Source organism: Paramisgurnus dabryanus, chromosome 16 (genome assembly GCF_030506205.2).
Source record: "Paramisgurnus dabryanus chromosome 16, PD_genome_1.1, whole genome shotgun sequence".
NCBI classification, from domain to species: domain Eukaryota; kingdom Metazoa; phylum Chordata; class Actinopteri; order Cypriniformes; family Cobitidae; genus Paramisgurnus; species Paramisgurnus dabryanus.
This window is the reverse complement of record NC_133352.1, coordinates 27,397,986-27,415,058: the sequence shown is the minus strand read 5'-3', so window position 1 is coordinate 27,415,058 and position 17,073 is coordinate 27,397,986. Positions and strand designations below refer to the sequence as shown.

Here is a 17,073-nt window from a genome sequence, read left to right as displayed (position 1 = left end):
GGTTTTTGAGACACAGCCAATGTGTGTGGGCAACCGGAAAATACATGTATGATGTCAGTCACTGTAACTAAAATATACTTAATGCAAATGAAGTATGATTTTTAATTAGGTTTTAAGATTAGAGGTTTCAAATATATTGAAAGTGACAGAGTTAATAGTGGGTGTTTAGTGCCATCTCGTGGTTAAACAATGTAGTGTACTGACCATTTTAGACAGTTTGACATTATTAAAGTCCTGCAAAGTAAATTCAAAGAACTGTTTCTAAACATATTAACCATTTCAGAAATGTAAACGATGTTAAACGGCAGCTTTTCAGGTGTTCGACTTCTGCGCTGACTAAACGGCGTATGACATCACAGTACCGCGAGAGCGATTTGAAGGTGCTCTCGTGGTACTGTGATGTCATATGCCGCTTGGTCTGCGCAGCGCTGTATAAAGTCAAACAAGCTTTGAGTTCACCACTGCTTTTAATAATGAATTATTAAACAGCACGCGGAATCTGATGTATTTTTCGTGGGTTTTTTTGTTCAGTTGAGCGCTTTGGCAGCAGTTAACCGTCAAGAGATTTCATGTGTGTAGCATTCATCCAGAAATATCTCTCTCACTCTCTATGTCTCTCTCTCACACACGCACGCACGCACACACCTGACCCTATGGATAAAGCAACCACATTACTCTACAGATCAGTTAAAAACTTTATCTTTATTTGTCGCATACAATGTCAGCTGTCTACATACAATGTCATTTGTCTATTTAAGCAATAGAATTTAAGCATAAAGCTGCAAAACTAAAAACAACATGTAGTTGTAGCGTACAATCATGTAATTGTACAATAAAGTAATTTTATGATTTGTGGGATTTTTTTATTCACTTAAATGGCTTAACTTTTTGGATAATTGTCATATTTGGGGAAAAAATCATCTCATATGTGTGGAAGTAACACTATAACGTAATAATTATGAATATTTATGCTCTTTACAGATGATGAATGATCAAGGACAGATGTAAAGGTCAGGACCCATGCACGTGGGCTCTTCTTTTGAACAATTACACTTTTACAGGTCATTTAGCTGGAGGGGCAGAAGTTCCTGCCTCGGGATCTGCTGACGGGGTCGTGGCAGATGCATCGGCCACTTGAGCAAACTGGAGGATCTTCATCGCCTTCTCCTTCATCTCCAACAATGTCTCCTTGATTCCCTTCTCGAGGATGTATCCTTCTGTCTCAATCTCCACATTCTCCTGTCCCATCACACCCGCCATTGAGGTCTGCAGATAGCGCAGACTCACCAGCACAGTCATCTATGGGCCAAATAAAGTTCAGGTTTAGGGTTCTGATTCTATGAATACATCAAATTTTCCTGGTTTTCCCAAATGCCTCTTTAAAATAGTGTACCTTTACGTTTTATTTCTACTGCAAAGCTGGCAAAATAATTTTTGCTCCCTATATTCTTTATATGACTTTATATAAAACTAAAATGTTGTGAAATTAGAGACTTCATCCATCAAATCCATATCAAGTGATGGTGCTGGCATAACTAGAATTTATCTTGTTTTTTGTTTTTTATGTGAAACCAGCATATGAGAAAAGATGAATAATGTTAGTGTTAGAAAAGCTGAGAACGTGGTCTGGGTTTTGGGTGCAAGCTATTTTAATGCTTAGATAATGAATATTGACACCTCTTGAGTTCACGCTACACTGCCAGTCATCCCGGAAGCACATCAATATTACTGAGTGACAACAAGTGTGTGAATGTATTGAGCGCATTAGATTATACAACATGTTATTTGAGGTTGAAGCGTGATGTAGTTATGGGGTTTCCACACAAAACACTCCCTTTGCCTTGTTATTTGTATATTTATCACCATATGCAGGAAATCTGATGCAGAAGTTATGTCTTTAATTTCACAGCTCATACCTGGAGAAGGAAAACCGAAAGAACACCGAGGCCAATTGTGCTCATTAAACCCATGTAGTAGTTGACCATAGCCTGGCGGCAGCCTCGGCTGTACAGGTTCAGTTCCTCAGTCTGGTACTCATAATTGTAATGGGCAGAGTTGTCCAGGATATTGTACTGGATGCAGGGCCGAGGGGAGGCAGGGTTACAGCAGCTGAATGGAACCCCATCCACCAGATAACGGCCATCTACGTTACTCTTCACACGACTGTATTGGAAAAAGGAGAATCCATATTTTGCTTTGACCTTATTATAAAGTGTGGATTGTTTTTTTAGTTCAACTTCACATATCTATTGCATCACTTATTGATTTCTAGTTGTGTTTCTCTTGTACTGAATTTACCAGCTTCATGCACACACACATAATTCATTTGTGAATAATAGGCTTTTCCTTTTGTATACATCTCAAATTAACATGACATTCTGATTAACATTGAAAGCAAAGGATTTGGATATTTTCTGTTTACATTATGTTGAACTTGTGTGTTATGAAAATTAACTATAGTTTTTTTTTTTTTTTTTTTTGGGTATCACTATTTTAAAGGGGACATTTCACAATACTTTTTTAAGATGTAAAATAAAACTTTGGTGTTCCCAAAGTACTTATTTGAAGTTTTAGTTCAAAATACCAAATAGATCATTTATTATAACATGGTAAAATTACCACTTTGTAGGTGTGAGCTAAAATGTGCTGTTTTTGGGCGTGTCCTATAAAATGCAAATGAGCTGATGAAATGAAAACACTGATCGCTATTATGGTGGTTTATTGAAATTGAAACTCAATATTGATGTCAATATTTTTTTCTCTCTCTTTTTCTCTGCATTAAATGGCAGTCCCGTGGTTGAATAGTGCAAATTAAGGGGAGGTATTATTATAATAAGATCCCCTTTTGACATCACAAGGGGAGCCACATTTCAATTAACTATTCTTTCACATGTTGCAGAGAAAGGTTTAATAAAACTAAGCTATTGGCTTGTTCTTTATCACATTTTCTATGTTGATAGAAGCATAGGGGATACAATTATAGCACTTAAACATTTTCCAGCCTGATCTTATGAGAAATAGTACATATGAATGAATTAGCCACCTCGTAAAATATGTTCAAATTCTTGTGAGATAGCTTTGGATTTTTATGATATGTCCCCTTTAATTATAGTAACCTTTTTTTTGGTAGTAAAACCATGGTTCATTTTCGTGAGGGATCTTTGATACTGATTGCTTTAATGTTTATTCAAAAGATCCCCTCTTTATTCCAAAGAGAGCATATCTTTGTTTTGTTTTTAACTCACTCTTTCACTTCTTTGGATGTAAAGTCCAGGTAGCGGCTGCTGATCCACTGCACCTCAAACCAGTCCCTGTAGTTAGTATTGCCACAGCAGTGAAACTCCATCTGTAAGCGATCAATAGTTTCCTTCTGGAAGCAACGGCCTGGTGTGTCTGTATCCTGTAAAAATAATTACGATCAGTTTATTTAATTATTATACTTTATTGCTGCAAAAAAAATAACATTACAGTATAGATGCATTTTGATTTTCTACTTTTGGGGAAAATATTATTTCTGTTCTCCTAAACACACACACTGGAGCAGACAATTTTTTTGCTTTTAGATAATGATATATCCTGGTATAATGGTTTCATATAAATAGATGACCTATAAAACCAAAGTCTTTTTCTCAGTTTCTCTCACACAGACCTTATAGAAACGGATGCCATTCTTCAGTCCAATTTTCAGAGACTCGTCCAGGCTGGGTTGCAGGGCGTAGCTTAGAATCATGGCCACCAGCAGCAAAGAAGTGAAGAAGATGGAGATGCAGAAGAACGGAGGAAGAAACATCTTCCAGCGTGGGAATCGTGAGGGGTCCAGTGAGTCCTGGCAGACTTTACCAGCAAAGATGTTGATGCCCACTGATGCTAATCCCACTGCCATCAGCAGATTTGGCACAATGTGGATGTCCATACTGTGCATCACCTGTAGTTGAGTATTTGTTAGTGTCAAACTTTTTTTTTCCGGCAATATGTATGTTTGATGCTGAAGGTCACAGACAAGCATTCATTTCTTTAGCATTTCTTATCTAAGGCAGATATTTCAGCTTGACGTGCATGTTACTGATCACTTTTCTTTATCATTCAGAAAATTTTAAGAAACAAAACAGGTTTCATTGTGAGGTTTATTGACTTCCTTATGGATACAAGTTTAGTTATTTGTGTTCCCTAGAGACCTCTAAGCGCCAATCCTCAGGATTATGTGAGATTATTCCTCTTGACAAGACAAAGCTTTGGCGTGTTACATTTGAGTTGACAATATAAAGATAGGCCTATAATTATTCATTAGATCCAGGTTTTGATAACTTACCAGTTCTTTATATATAAACACAGCATGGGGTGATGATTAAGGGAACTGAACCCTGTCACGCGTTCTTGACTGCTCCCACTATTCATGTGAGTAATGACTCACACATTAATATTGTCATTTTCATTTTCCGGAAATCAACAAGAAGAATAAGAATTACCTCCGATCTGCGATGTAGCTCAGTTTTGAGGAAGACTCCCATGGCGAAGGTGATGGCTCCAGAGAACATAGCTACCCAAGAAAGCAGCCAGAGGCCCTGAGCCAGACGCACCCTCTTTTGGAAGGGGAACTTTAGTTTCAACAACACCATGCTGCTCAAAAATGGTATTTAGATGTAGAGTGATAGAGAGAGAGGGGGGGGGGGTTGCAGAAAAAATTTAGGGATTTAATAAAGATCCTACAAGCGTCTAATAAAGCAACATTTTCGGGAATAACTCTCAGATTATTCCTAGAAAATAAAATTAAGCTTATATACCAAATTCAAATAAAATAACCCCCGCGTGATTAAAATCATACCAATCCTTGTAGGCAATAAAAACCTGCTCAATTTAAATCAAACTGTTCATAACTTAAATCATCCAGTCTTGAGTTATTTTGAAAATGTATTACCTTCAAGATTTTTGAGTGCACTTTCTTCCAGACCATGAATCTTCGATACACCTCCTACAGTTTGGCAGCCATTTTGGCTAGGGTTTAAAAATTGATATAGAGTATTAATGTCTTGAGTGTCATAATCTGTCCTCATGTCTGATCCTATTAGGCCAACTGCACCAATGAGAATCCAGGCCAGTGTCCTCTAAGCAAACCTGCCCTTGGTCAAGAAGTCCAGAAAAAGTGCCAGAGAGAGGAGTTGGACTATGCAGTGTATTTTGGATAGAGGTAAAAAACAGAATGTGGCAACTACTTTAATTGCATAGCCTTGGAGTCCAGCATGTTCAGAAATGACAGAGGGCTTCGCCTTCAATACTCGGTTTATTGTTTGAATAAAAAATGAATTTCTGACACTGATGTCAAGTGAATAAAATGGATATAAATATTCCCAAATGCGAATCTTTAAAATAACTTTATTAATATATTTTAATTAAGGGGACACACAGGTACAATAATATTTATTTCACACAGATATGGGGTTTTTACAGAAGTACCGGATCTACAAAGAAAAGCAGATACTAAACTACTGTCAGGCACAAAATCTTATAAACTTATAAACAAACACTAAATAAAGGTTAGACCAGTGTTGGGAAATACTGACATGAAATTACGTTCACGCAATTGTGCCATTTACTACTACAAACAGGAACCTCATTGTCACTGTTTTCCTTCTGCTAGTTCGCTGGACGCCATATCTTTTTCCTTTCCTTCATGTGGTGGGCTCCAAACAATTTCTAGCATTTGTATGATCTTTCCTTGGTGTGACAGGACCCTCTACTCTTAAATTTCCACCTGTCTGTCTTTTGGGCATCGTCTGTTTTCAGTTATGTGGATTCTGGAGATCATCGTCACAGCTGTTGGTTGGCATGGCAACACTGTGCAGCTCTGCTTTGTAGATAGACACACCATCAGCAATAGATAAACAGTGTTGTGAATAATTTGCTTTAACCTTGAGCGGTTCTGGTACAGTCCACGGATCGTGATCATGTTGCTGGCTAGAATCTGAGCATTTTTGTCCAGACCATTCGAACACTCTTTCTTCCATCTTGTCAGAAGATAATTGGCTGTCTTTGAACTCTTGAGCTCTCTCTGATTGGTCAGTTTCACAATGGGTGAGAATTTTTTTGAGGATCCAAAAAGTTTTCCAGTGCTTCCTGGGAGTCAAACGGCTTTCTCAACAGCTCTCTAATCAATGAGGGAACCTATAGAGGAAAACAGTCTTGTCACATTAACTTGGCTCATGAATATTAATTATGTAAAATAACATTCAGGATGTAGTTCTCTTGTGGACATTAGCCATAGTACAGTTTAGTCCATTGCTGTTTGGTTTTAAAGCTGCCATTTTGTGCAGCCGGCTGCTGTTTTTTTCTTTGCATTGCAGAAAAGCATAATTATTAAAAACTACTAAATTATGAAGAGTTTTTAAATTGTTCAAAAAAAATTTGAAGTGTATATTCATTTACTAGAAATCAGGGGCGGCTGATGACTTCTTTTCGAGGGCGCACGATGCGAAGCTCTTCACAACATGTATGTAGCGTGTCATGTATGTGGCTCGTCATTTCAAAATATGTGCGTCATGTGAATGTTCATCACGCATGATGTCAAAATAAGTGCCTGCTGCAGAAGCTTTGAAGGGCTTTATGAAAAAAGTGCCGCTCGCGTTTGCCAGGTACTCGCTTAATCTCGAGTATTTTGTAAACTCTTTTATCATAAACCCTTTCAATGCATGTGCAGCATGCAGGCACTTATTTTGACATGCCACATGACGAGCAACACACATGACACTCCAAACACTTATTTTGAATTTGTCACCGGCCGCCACTGCTAGGAATATGAAAAGATACATTTTATTAAAATGTATAAAAGTTGTGTTCATCATTAAAAACTTGTTGGACAAAATGTGTAAGTGTTATACGTTTTTGATAAACACAGAGCTTATTTTGCAATAATCCAAAAGTCTATGAACCAGTGTCCCGCTACTTTCTACAAAAATACGTCATCCCTGCAACACTCTATTTCGAAATGTAATGAGAAGCTACGCTAGCTGCCACCGGACAGCATGTCGTCGTCCGAAACATTCTCTCTATCAGAGTTTGTCTGTTTAGGGGTGTAGAAACATGACGGTGACTTCCATGCAAAGAGACGTTGTATGTAGATAAAACTCATTCTAAGATAATAAAAACAATACAGTTTATTATGTATATGTATTATGTTTATTATATTGCATTTCTGTCAAGAGATCCTTAAACAAAGTTACAAAATGCAAAGTTACACAATGCACCTTTAGTCTCTCAAGAACAATTTTGAAGTCTATTATTTGGGCAACTGTTTATGTTGTATCTCTCCACTCGTAGCACCTACGTTGATGTTTTCCAGAGAGCTGATGGTCTTCTGAGCAGCATCCAACTGATCACTCAAATCCACAACTCTCTCCATGAGGAACTTCCTTTCTGAATCCAAACTGTCCACCTAAGATAATTTGTGGATGTAAGTCAGGTTGCCTGTACAAATTTTAGCAACTTTCATTACTGATTTTAATATATTTTTAAAGGCCATTCTTTTTTGTTCATATCTAAAATCAAATTTTCAATGTGGGTCCTTCATACATATATAGATTTAATTTATTAAAGTAACATTACCATGGATTTTAGTTTTTGCTCCAGGATGCTGTTTGACTGCTGAGAAACAGAATAGCTCTCCTGAAGCCTGTGAATGACATATCAGACAACAAGGTTTTTCAGAATAGATAACATGTCTATCTTTTTTTTACAATTATGCATTTGTATTCACTTTTAAACAAAGACTTTCTGCATTCTTTTAACTTTCTGCATTCAAGTTCTACATTATATATTTTCTCATGCATTTCTTGGAAATCAAACCAACAACCTTTGCACTACTAACCCAATGCAGAATTTATTTTATTTTGATTTGAATAAAGGCTGTTATTGTTTGAAATTATAAGTATCTGCATTGATACCAACCTTCTGTATTTCTCTTTAAAGTTTGCTAGCTCTGTTTTGGTACAGTGCAATTCTGCTTCCATGTTCTCGATGCATGACACCATCTGCAACAGGTTTTCGTGCAACTCTCTGTTGTACTCCTCCAGCACCCTGCATTGCAAGTATCGATAAGATTAAATTGCATTATGAATCTGAATCACTTAAGTAAACAGCTCAGCATCAGTAACACTGACAAAAAATATAATTAATGTGCTGTTCTAAAGAGACAAATAGTAAATAGAAACAATCAATATGCCTAGGGCTAGATTGCAGATTTTGGGAAAACAGAGCCGAGTGAAACGGGGGAAAGCTCTGGAATGAGACCACAAATCGATACTCTGAAATAAACAACTAGATAAGGGGGGAAACCACTTACTGAACTGTGTCCACAGCACTGGTCGAATCCTATAAGGTCAGAAGAGAGAGAGGACGGGGTTAGTGAACAGAAGAGGAGGGTGACATAAGCAGAACATTGATTTTTAAATTAATATTGTTCTGGAAATTTCATTCATTGACCACTCATTCGGTTCAATTGTGCTAATCAGCAGATATGGACATGATGATGGGTCGTCCTCATGTCACTGCCTGTAGAGGTTATGCTAAAACATGGGCCTTCAGAGGGGAGTCTGGGGACCATTGATGTCTGTGATGATAATACAGGGATCTTCCAAATATTGTTTAAAGTTATGCATAAATTTAGGCTAATAATAAAATATTAAACATTAAAAAATATGAAGAACATGACATTCTTGTGTTAATTAAAATGTTTTTATGTAGTATGCCAAGAATTATTATTTTAATATTCATGAAGGGGCCTAATTAAGACCTCTGCTATAGAAGATATGCCTATTTAAATCTTTATGTTGCATGCTCTGTACTTTATTAAAGCATGGTGTGAGCTTTTGCTATTTACACATATGTAAAAATTAGGGCTGTCAAAAGATTAATCGTGATTAATCGCATACAAAATAAAAGTTTGTGTTTGCATAATATATTTTTGTGTGTATTGTGTGTAATTATAAGTATATATAAACACACACATACATTTACAGTGCATATATATTATGCAAAAACAAACTTTTATTTTGTAAGCGATTAATCATGATTAATCTTTTGAAAGCCCTAGTAAAAATTAAGACAGTCTGCACTGTAAAAGACATGTACTCACCCTGTGTGTTCTGAAGTGCTTTCTGTGTCCCATGTGTTTGGACTTGTCACTTTTATCTGAGCTGGCACTTGTCGATGACCCTTGACCTGGGGATCGAAGAAGAGGAACAGATGAGTCCTTGTGCTCCTGCTTACTATGGAGATGCCGTGCTGGGCCTTGACTACTTTGATGCCGTTGTTTGTGTTTTAAGAGTTGGATTCGGTTCGGCTCCGGGCTGGTGCTGGTACCATCAGTGAGCAGCTGAGAATATTGCCTATAATGCTGTTTATCTGAGGTGGCACGTCTTTCAGCTTTTGACAGGTGCCGGGGTGGTGGGGTCGGAGGACCTGTAAAGTTCTGGTGCTGTTTGCCCAAATGAGTTTTTTTATGTAATCGAGGACCTGTGCTGGAATCGACAGCAGTCTTTCCTAAATCGGGTCTCTCAGCTCTGACGGGGTGCTGTTTTGGTAATGTGGCAGAGCTCTTGCGCTTCAACTTGTCTGCACACTGCTTAGGTTCTTCTTTGAGAGATTTTGGAGGGGTTGGTGCAGTTACACCAAGAGAGCTAAGTGTGGAGGGACTGATAACCTGTCTGGTGATCTCATCCAAAAACGCAGAGAACTGAATCTTCCCTTTTACTTCATTATTTTTTGCTTTTGCAGTGGAGCTCTGCTGGGATGTCTGTGTAACATGCACTGTGGTGGAGAGCACTTCCATAGACTTAGACTTCCTGACAGGACTTTTATTCTGGTGTTCATCCTTGTTTTTAAGAATACTTTTGCTGGGCAGCTGAATAGATGATACAGCCTTTTTAGGTGCCCCTATGCCTCCTTGAGTGTTTTCAACATTGCCATCAAAAGCAAGGCTTGCGGTCTTGTACAGGGTTTCATGCTCCATTGAATGAGACTCTCTGCGCTTATTTTGCTGGATGCCTTCTTCACTTTTGCTGTGATCCCGGTAGAGTTTTGGTGCCCTGTGTCCATGTTGAGAACTAGGGATGAGTTGGTCAGAGTTTGCTAGACTGTGCCGCTGCTGCTGATTTTGAGAATGTAATGGATCTCTGTCATCAAAAGCAAAATCCTCACGAATTTTCTGTTGAACCTCGGAGATGTTGGAGCAGGACAGGGAATGTTGGCGTTTATTGTACATGAGATACGTTTCGTCATCTACACTGGGCTCGGACGTCCAGGAGGCAGATGAAGTAGGGGAAGAGGAGGAAGACAGGCTGGAAGAAGATGTTTTAGTGAAGCCGAGATGGTCTTCGGCCACTTTGCTGTATCTGTGATGATCAGGATGATGCTGGTTGTCATGGTGATGGTCACCATGTTTCTCATGACTGCTTGAAGAGCTGTGACTGATGTAAGAGGATTTATGTAAGCAATACTGGAATGAAATTTATGTAATATCTATTTGCCATTTTCTCATTTGTGACCTAGTCTGTGAAAACACAGCGGAATTCATTTTTGGTGATTTATTGTTTTCTACATAAAATCATCTTACATAAATAATATTTTGTGAAAATATAACCTTGATATCTTTAATATTGACTGAGTAAGGTCATGTCAAAGATTGAAATTAATCAGTGACTTAAATCAAACTTTGATGCTTTTTATGTCATATGAGACTTAAGCCTAGATATTACTGGATTAGGAGTTTTAAGTTGTAAATGACATTTTTATTAGTTAAATGTCTGAAAAAAATGCGCAATAATAAACATATTAGTTAGGCCATGACATATCAGAAATGACAGAAATATTTAAAAAATTAATGTTAAAAATAACACACACACATTACACTTTAATATGTCAGCACATAAGTGATCACACACATACCTGTTTGATCCATGGTGGTAAAGGTAGTTGTGAGCATGCCGATGAGATACGGGTTGGTGTTGTTTATGAATTTTGACCTCATCCTCAGAAGAAGCAAGCACTGGTGTAAAAAATCTTTCCATGTTACATTAAAGTAAAATCCAAAGTCTTTCTATTTATGTTAATATTTCCTATAATAACTTGAAATAATGTCTCAAGTCTTTTAGCTGATTTAGATTTAAGTCTGTAATTTCATTAAAATAAAATAATTATTTATAATAAAATATGTTCAAAGGTTCATCTTTCTAAACCACCAGATGTTTCTTGGCAGGGTTGAAGAGCAGAAGTGAAGCAAGTCTAATGTTGCTAGGGCATTCCATCACCCAATATCTATCTGATGCTGATGTAATTAGTCTACATAGAACAGAATGAAATGAGAGGAAACAGTTTGAACAGAATCGACCAGGCTTTGGTGAAAGGACATTGCATGGCATGATCTATTTGTAACACTCACATGGAAGTGAATGAAATACACCCTGTATCAGTTACATCACCAGTGAAAGAAATTTATTTATTTTCACAAATATAGAAACTTTATAAATTATGTTAATGTACAGTATAAAACATACATTATGTGTCTTTTACCTTTTATTCGTTACACTCTGAATGTCTAAAATAACTACAAACTTTCAAGACAGACATAGAAAACAGATAATAATATTCATTTAAATACAAAAAAAAATGGTTCATGTAAAATATTTAAATAGGTTAATATGTATAACCCTTTCTGTAAAGCCTCAATCATTGATTCCACATTGATTTCAATATTTGACATTAAATTTAAAGATATCAAGGTTTTATAGAATGTTCCTTATGTAGGATGATTTTCTGTGGAAAACATTAAATCCCTTAAAAAGATGACTTAAGCAGGGTTTTTACAGACTGGGTCAAATTTGTATAAATCTCATCTCTATTTATCACACATTGACTTTAAGAACAATTTAGATAAGAACAATAAAAACCCATTCACAAGCAGGGGGCAGGTCATAGCTTCCTGGAAGCTATGTTCTCCCTCCCCCATAAACAAGGCACATGCATTGATTAGTTGACCCCCTCCCCCTAATGTTCAAACCAAACCTAACTCCTCGATCCACACTTCTATTCACACTGCCGTTTAGGTGATGATACTGATTAAGTGGGAAATCAGATACAGCAAGCAAGTGTGATTAACTCATTGATTGTATAGATATGTAAAGGTATTGACTAATAAATTGTATATAATGTCTGTTATAATGCATTCATACTGTAGCGGAGGTATAACTAGACATTTTTGTTACGTCAATAGGTACGTGACTGGTGTATAAATGTGAAATTGGTTCCATCATGCGGGTATCTTGATGAAATGCAGCCCGCAAAAATGTCTAACTTTCAAAATCAATAAGATCTTTCTACGCTTTTCTAACTTGTTACAATAAAGCTACTAATTTTAATACAACACCATGTTCGGGTATAATGTGATACGTTAAGCTATTTATGTTATTATTTTAAATGTAAATAGGTGATGACGAATCTGCAACGTTGATTCGTAAGTTGCAACTGCGTGGGCAAACAACGTGACCAGTTTGTTTTGGGCAGCTGCTTAGAAAAATCATGAATCACTGCATTATGTCTTAAGTCTTTTGGCCAGAATACGTCGAATTTTTATTTGTCATTTAACCGACATGGTGTATAAACTTATACAACAACGAATTTGTTTATAATTTATATAAACGTTGTGTGAAATGTGTTAACAACGATTAAACAAGCCCTTGATGCATGACGCAACATACAGGATATACCAAACTGGTTATGTTATGAATCTTAAGACAAACTATAAGATTAAGGCTATAATTAAACCTCTATACTGTTTTTAAAATGCAGTGTATTTCTGCCTTGCCCATCCCCCTCTCGTAGGCAACAGTCAGCACAAATACCAGAGAGGGGACGTGTTGGAAGTCTCGTTTCACTAACCCCTCACCCACCTATTTAAACGTGGCCAAACAACTATTTTCCTCCAGTTAACCATTATTACAATCAGTTTTAGTTGATTCGTTCAAGATGTTCATATGTAAGATTCAAACATAGAAAAGTAGAGCAAGTGATATATCAAACTGAAGCTGTAGGACAAAATATATGATTGGTTGGGATGAATCATAATTTTCATTTGTATTTTGACGTATGACTGCGTAGTTTCGTTCTACAGTACTAGTTTGTGACCGGAATGTACCAGAACATTCTGGTATTTCTTGTATTCGATCCAGTAATGTTTTAAATCAAATGAACGTTTTACGCATGCGCACTGTGATACATACTGCAGTAAGAAGAGAAGTAGATCCGTGCTGAAAAACCGGTTTGGGCCGGATTGAAAGTGGGGGTTTTGCGTCTGCTTTGTATTCATCCGCACTGCGCTTCTGACGTCATTGTTGTTTTTTGAAAAATAACCTATGCTGTTAACAATCCTTCGTTTTAGACAGATTTTATCATTAAATGTACCATTAAGAAATATAAAGTCTGTGAAGTTGTTTATTCATTTCACATAATTTCTCTAGAAGTTTTGGACTTTGCTGTCTGTCATGTAATATGTGTTTTGGACTCTAGTTGCCTTGTTCATATAGGTCGTTTAACCGACTTATGGCTTTCATTTTTAAAATATCATATTACGAAACGATTACATTTGCTTTCGTTACACAAAAGCGTTATCTTATTCTTAATCATACCACCAAACCCATGTTTTTATTAGGAACTGTTTTATCACATGCGGAGGAAGCCGACAACGACCGCGTCACTGTGGTCTATAAAAGCTGCTGCAGCGACAACAATCGTCACAACGGGGTGAGGCGCATAGGACAGCAAAGGCGTTTGAGGCGGTCTGGTGATATGATTTCTTTTCTTTTGTTAGCCATTTCTGCTCTTTGATGACGACGTTTAGTTATACTTGTTCTTAGCAGCCTTTTTCTTTTAACGACCAAGTTGTATTTGAGAACATTACGATTTTATTTTCCGTTTGCTCTTGTCATAACGCATTAAGATTTTAAACGTGTTTAAAATAGCTGACACTAGATATATATAACGGTTATATCTAACTAGTGTTCCTCTTTATTAGGACAATGACCGTATATTAACTACGCACAGCATAAAGTTCTTTATATTGTACTCCTAGTCCGTTTAAGTAACTGACAGGGAGAGAGACTAGTAAGCACAGTGCTGATGGATTTGTTTTCCGTTATAACTACGCTAGTTCTAAAAATGAGTTTATTTAATCGAAGTTCTTATGACGAAACTTGACAAAATGGCTGTTATAAGCGTTTGATTTCTAATCTCGACGTCTCGAGTACGCCTAGACAAAATGGCGGATACGATGAAAAGCAAAAAAGAAGTTCTGTTCCAAAGATGGCGCCAGAGCACGGCACGAGCTCTTCCAATGCAAGATTTAACGACTTTATTTTTAACTAAAAGGCTTACGCAGAACGGAAGCCTACGATTGAAATGTTGCTTAAAAAAAAAAAATAGAAGATTCAAGAGAAAACAATTTATTTTTGAAAGTCGTAGGAACAAACGGATGACTACAGTTCTTATCATAATACCTGGAGGCTTTTATTTTATTTGTCGTTTAATTTTTTTATCAGTGACGCATCCTTTTTTTTTATGAAGCGTGAGATAATAGGAGAAAATTTTAGAGTATTTCAACCTTTTCATAAGTTATGATGTCAGCAGTACATTGGCGCACTAAAATTGTCTGAATGACGCACCTAAGCGATTTCTTATATCTCAGGATGGCAGTTTTTTTTTTTTTTAACTATACTGATGAAAACCAACATACGGTACAATCTTTGGAGGATAGAGAAAAATGGACCGCGTTAAAATTTTGTAAGCAGAATAAGAGCATAAGATGAAAAGCCAAGATAATTGTATTCTCTGAAAGCCAAAAGAATAATCAATGAAAAGGACCATTACGATTCTTATCACAACATCTTGAAGCTTTGAAGTCAGCTAATTTAAATGATTGGAGGAAAAAGAAAAATGGACGTCGTTAAAATTTTGTAAGCAGAATAAGAGCCTAAGATGAAAAGCCAAGATAATTTTATTCTCTGAAAGCCAAAAGAATAATCAATGAAAAGGACCATTACGATTCTTATCACAACATCTTGAAGCTTTGAAGTCCGCTAATTTAAATGATTGGAGGAAAAAGAAAAATGGACGGCGTTAAAATTTTGTAAGCAGAATAAGAGCCTCAGATGAAAAGCCAAGATAATTGTATTCTCTGAAAGCCAAAAGAATAATCAATGAAAAGGACCATTACGATTCTTATCACAACATCTTGAAGCTTTGAGAAGTCAGCTAATGTCTTATAGATGAAGAGAAGTCAACTTTTTTTGTTTTGAAGGAACCTATCAGCGTTTGAAACTACAATAAAAAAATTTAGTTAATGTTATCTACACTACAAGTGCTTAAATGATGCGCTTAAGCAATCTTTTATGGACTGAGTTTTTTTACATAGCATCTCAAGATGGCAGCATAGTTTTTTTTTTTTTTGGAAGACCAAGATGCAATCTTTGGAGGAAAGGGGAAATGGACTGAGTTTTATTTAGAAGACCTAGTTCTTAGATTTATCATCGGATGGAAGAGATCTGCAGCAGAGGGCCAGGACCAGGGAGGATCAGAGCCATTCAGGACCAGAGGGGAATCGGGGATTCAGAGCCGTGCAGGACCAGAGGGGAACCGGGGGATTCAGAGCCGTGCAGGACCAGTGGGGAACCAGGGAGGATCAGAGGGCACAGAACAGGGAGCAGAGGCAAGCTGACAAGAAGGGCGTTATCCAGAGGGGGAGCAAGTTCCAAAAGGCAGAGTAGCAGCAGGACAACTTTAACCACAAGGGGGCGCTCAGTCGGTCTAGATCAGAGCATGCCAAAGATGGGTGTCCAGTCAGCAGATAAAGAGGGCTCACAAGCAGGGTGTCAGGGGTCATCTAAAGTCATGAGGAAGCATTTGGTTTGTATGGGTAGAGGTATACTGTGCAATTAAGTTCACGATTTCACTAGTTTTATTTTCAGAACACATTTGCTCGCGAAGCTCTGTTCTTTCCTTTTCAGGCGTGGTGTGTGACAATGTTTGAAATTCCGATGTATCATCTACCCTGTTGTTGGCCAAGTCTGATTGCCACTGTGGTGAATGCTGTTAGTGTGCTGTGGAGATGACCGTCCTTACTCAACCATATCCCCATCGTGTTTTGGCTATTGGCTTGTGGGAAGTCGTCTTCGTGTCGCTTTAAATCCATTAGGTCTGTCCTGAGAAGCGATCCACATGTGAAGGGTATTTCAGCGTTGACGTTCCCCTGCGTCCCTACGTGAAACAACCACTTCTACTGCCACGTCCGCCGCGTCAGTCCAACGTTTGGTGCCAGAAAGCTTTGTGATGTCTGCCGGTAAAATTTTGCCGAGTCTGTGCATGATTTTTAACTATATAAAGGAGCAACTGTTCCTAATTTACAAATAAATGCGTTAATGTCAAAAATGTCAAGTAAATGCGTTATTGTTTAAGTAAACCTTATTACAATACTGATTTTCTAAATGCAGTCATTGCCTAGTTAAAGTATTTAATGTAATTGTATAGTGTCTGGTTCTTGGGGCTGGGGATGGGCCAATTCGTTTCTCGAGTTTTCTTTCCTACAGGCCCACGTCACATTAGAGATGATAAAACCAAAGGGATTCCAAGCGCTTGTGGACCCTTTAGAGATATGTTGACTCCTCTGAACAGATTCTTATAAAGCTTCAAGGAAACCCCTTTGCTTTGGAATTTAGGAAGGTATCTTAAATTTGTATAAAACGTTCTTTTGGATATGTGAACACATACTTGAATTTATTTTTTCCAATATTAAATGTGGGTTGTCACAGGGCAAAAGGGTTTGGGGAGGGTGTGGGCAGTTAACCCAAATCTTTTCCTAGACTTTGCAGCTTGTGAAAGCGGCTTTTAAAAGGTTGGCAAAGCTTGAATATTGCTGTATGGGGGAAGGAACCACCAGTATGTCTGCCAGTGGAAGAGCGTCTGTTGCAAACTTTCCATGGCGACTAGACCAGCAATTTCATCTGCGGTAACATAGCATGGGATCAAAAGCTTCACATT

The 17,073-nt window shown here is 37.4% G+C and overlaps 2 protein-coding genes across 2 annotated transcripts; both read right to left on the bottom strand.

The window, feature by feature from the left end:
• Positions 1-719: 719 nt before the first annotated feature.
• Positions 720-5,130, bottom strand: rom1b (retinal outer segment membrane protein 1b). The gene is made up of 6 exons (XM_065270601.2): positions 4,916-5,130; positions 4,467-4,617; positions 3,650-3,925; positions 3,246-3,400; positions 1,917-2,163; positions 720-1,299 (listed from the first exon to the last, which is right to left on the bottom strand). The coding sequence occupies exons 2-6, from the start codon at positions 4,614-4,616 to the stop codon at positions 1,063-1,065; spliced, it is 1,065 nt and encodes a 354-aa protein (XP_065126673.2). The 5' UTR covers position 4,617; positions 4,916-5,130; the 3' UTR covers positions 720-1,062.
• A 2,140-nt stretch (positions 5,131-7,270) lies between these two features.
• LOC135763415 (uncharacterized) lies at positions 7,271-11,057 on the bottom strand. Its single transcript, XM_065275339.2, has 6 exons — positions 10,936-11,057; positions 9,125-10,457; positions 8,333-8,361; positions 7,939-8,067; positions 7,597-7,663; positions 7,271-7,426 (listed from the first exon to the last, which is right to left on the bottom strand). Exons 1-6 carry the CDS (start codon positions 11,055-11,057, stop codon positions 7,271-7,273), a joined length of 1,836 nt encoding a protein of 611 aa, XP_065131411.2.
• Positions 11,058-17,073: the final 6,016 nt, after the last annotated feature.

Coding starts and splice junctions, on each gene's coding strand:
- rom1b (XM_065270601.2), bottom strand. CDS start 4,616: ATGGTGTTGTTGAAACTAAAGTTCCCCTTCCAAAAGAGGGTGCGTCTG. Junction 3,926..4,466: donor AGCTACATCGCAGATCGGAG/GTAATTCTTATT, acceptor ACTCAACTACAG/GTGATGCACAGTATGGACAT. Junction 2,164..3,245: donor ACATCCAAAGAAGTGAAAGA/GTGAGTTAAAAA, acceptor TTTCCAATACAG/TCGTGTGAAGAGTAACGTAG.
- LOC135763415 (XM_065275339.2), bottom strand. CDS start 11,057: ATGGAAAGATTTTTTACACCAGTGCTTGCTTCTTCTGAGGATGAGGTC. Junction 8,362..9,124: donor AGCACTTCAGAACACACAGG/GTGAGTACATGT, acceptor CTGACCTTATAG/GATTCGACCAGTGCTGTGGA. Junction 8,068..8,332: donor AGTGCTGTGGACACAGTTCA/GTAAGTGGTTTC, acceptor CTTGCAATGCAG/GGTGCTGGAGGAGTACAACA.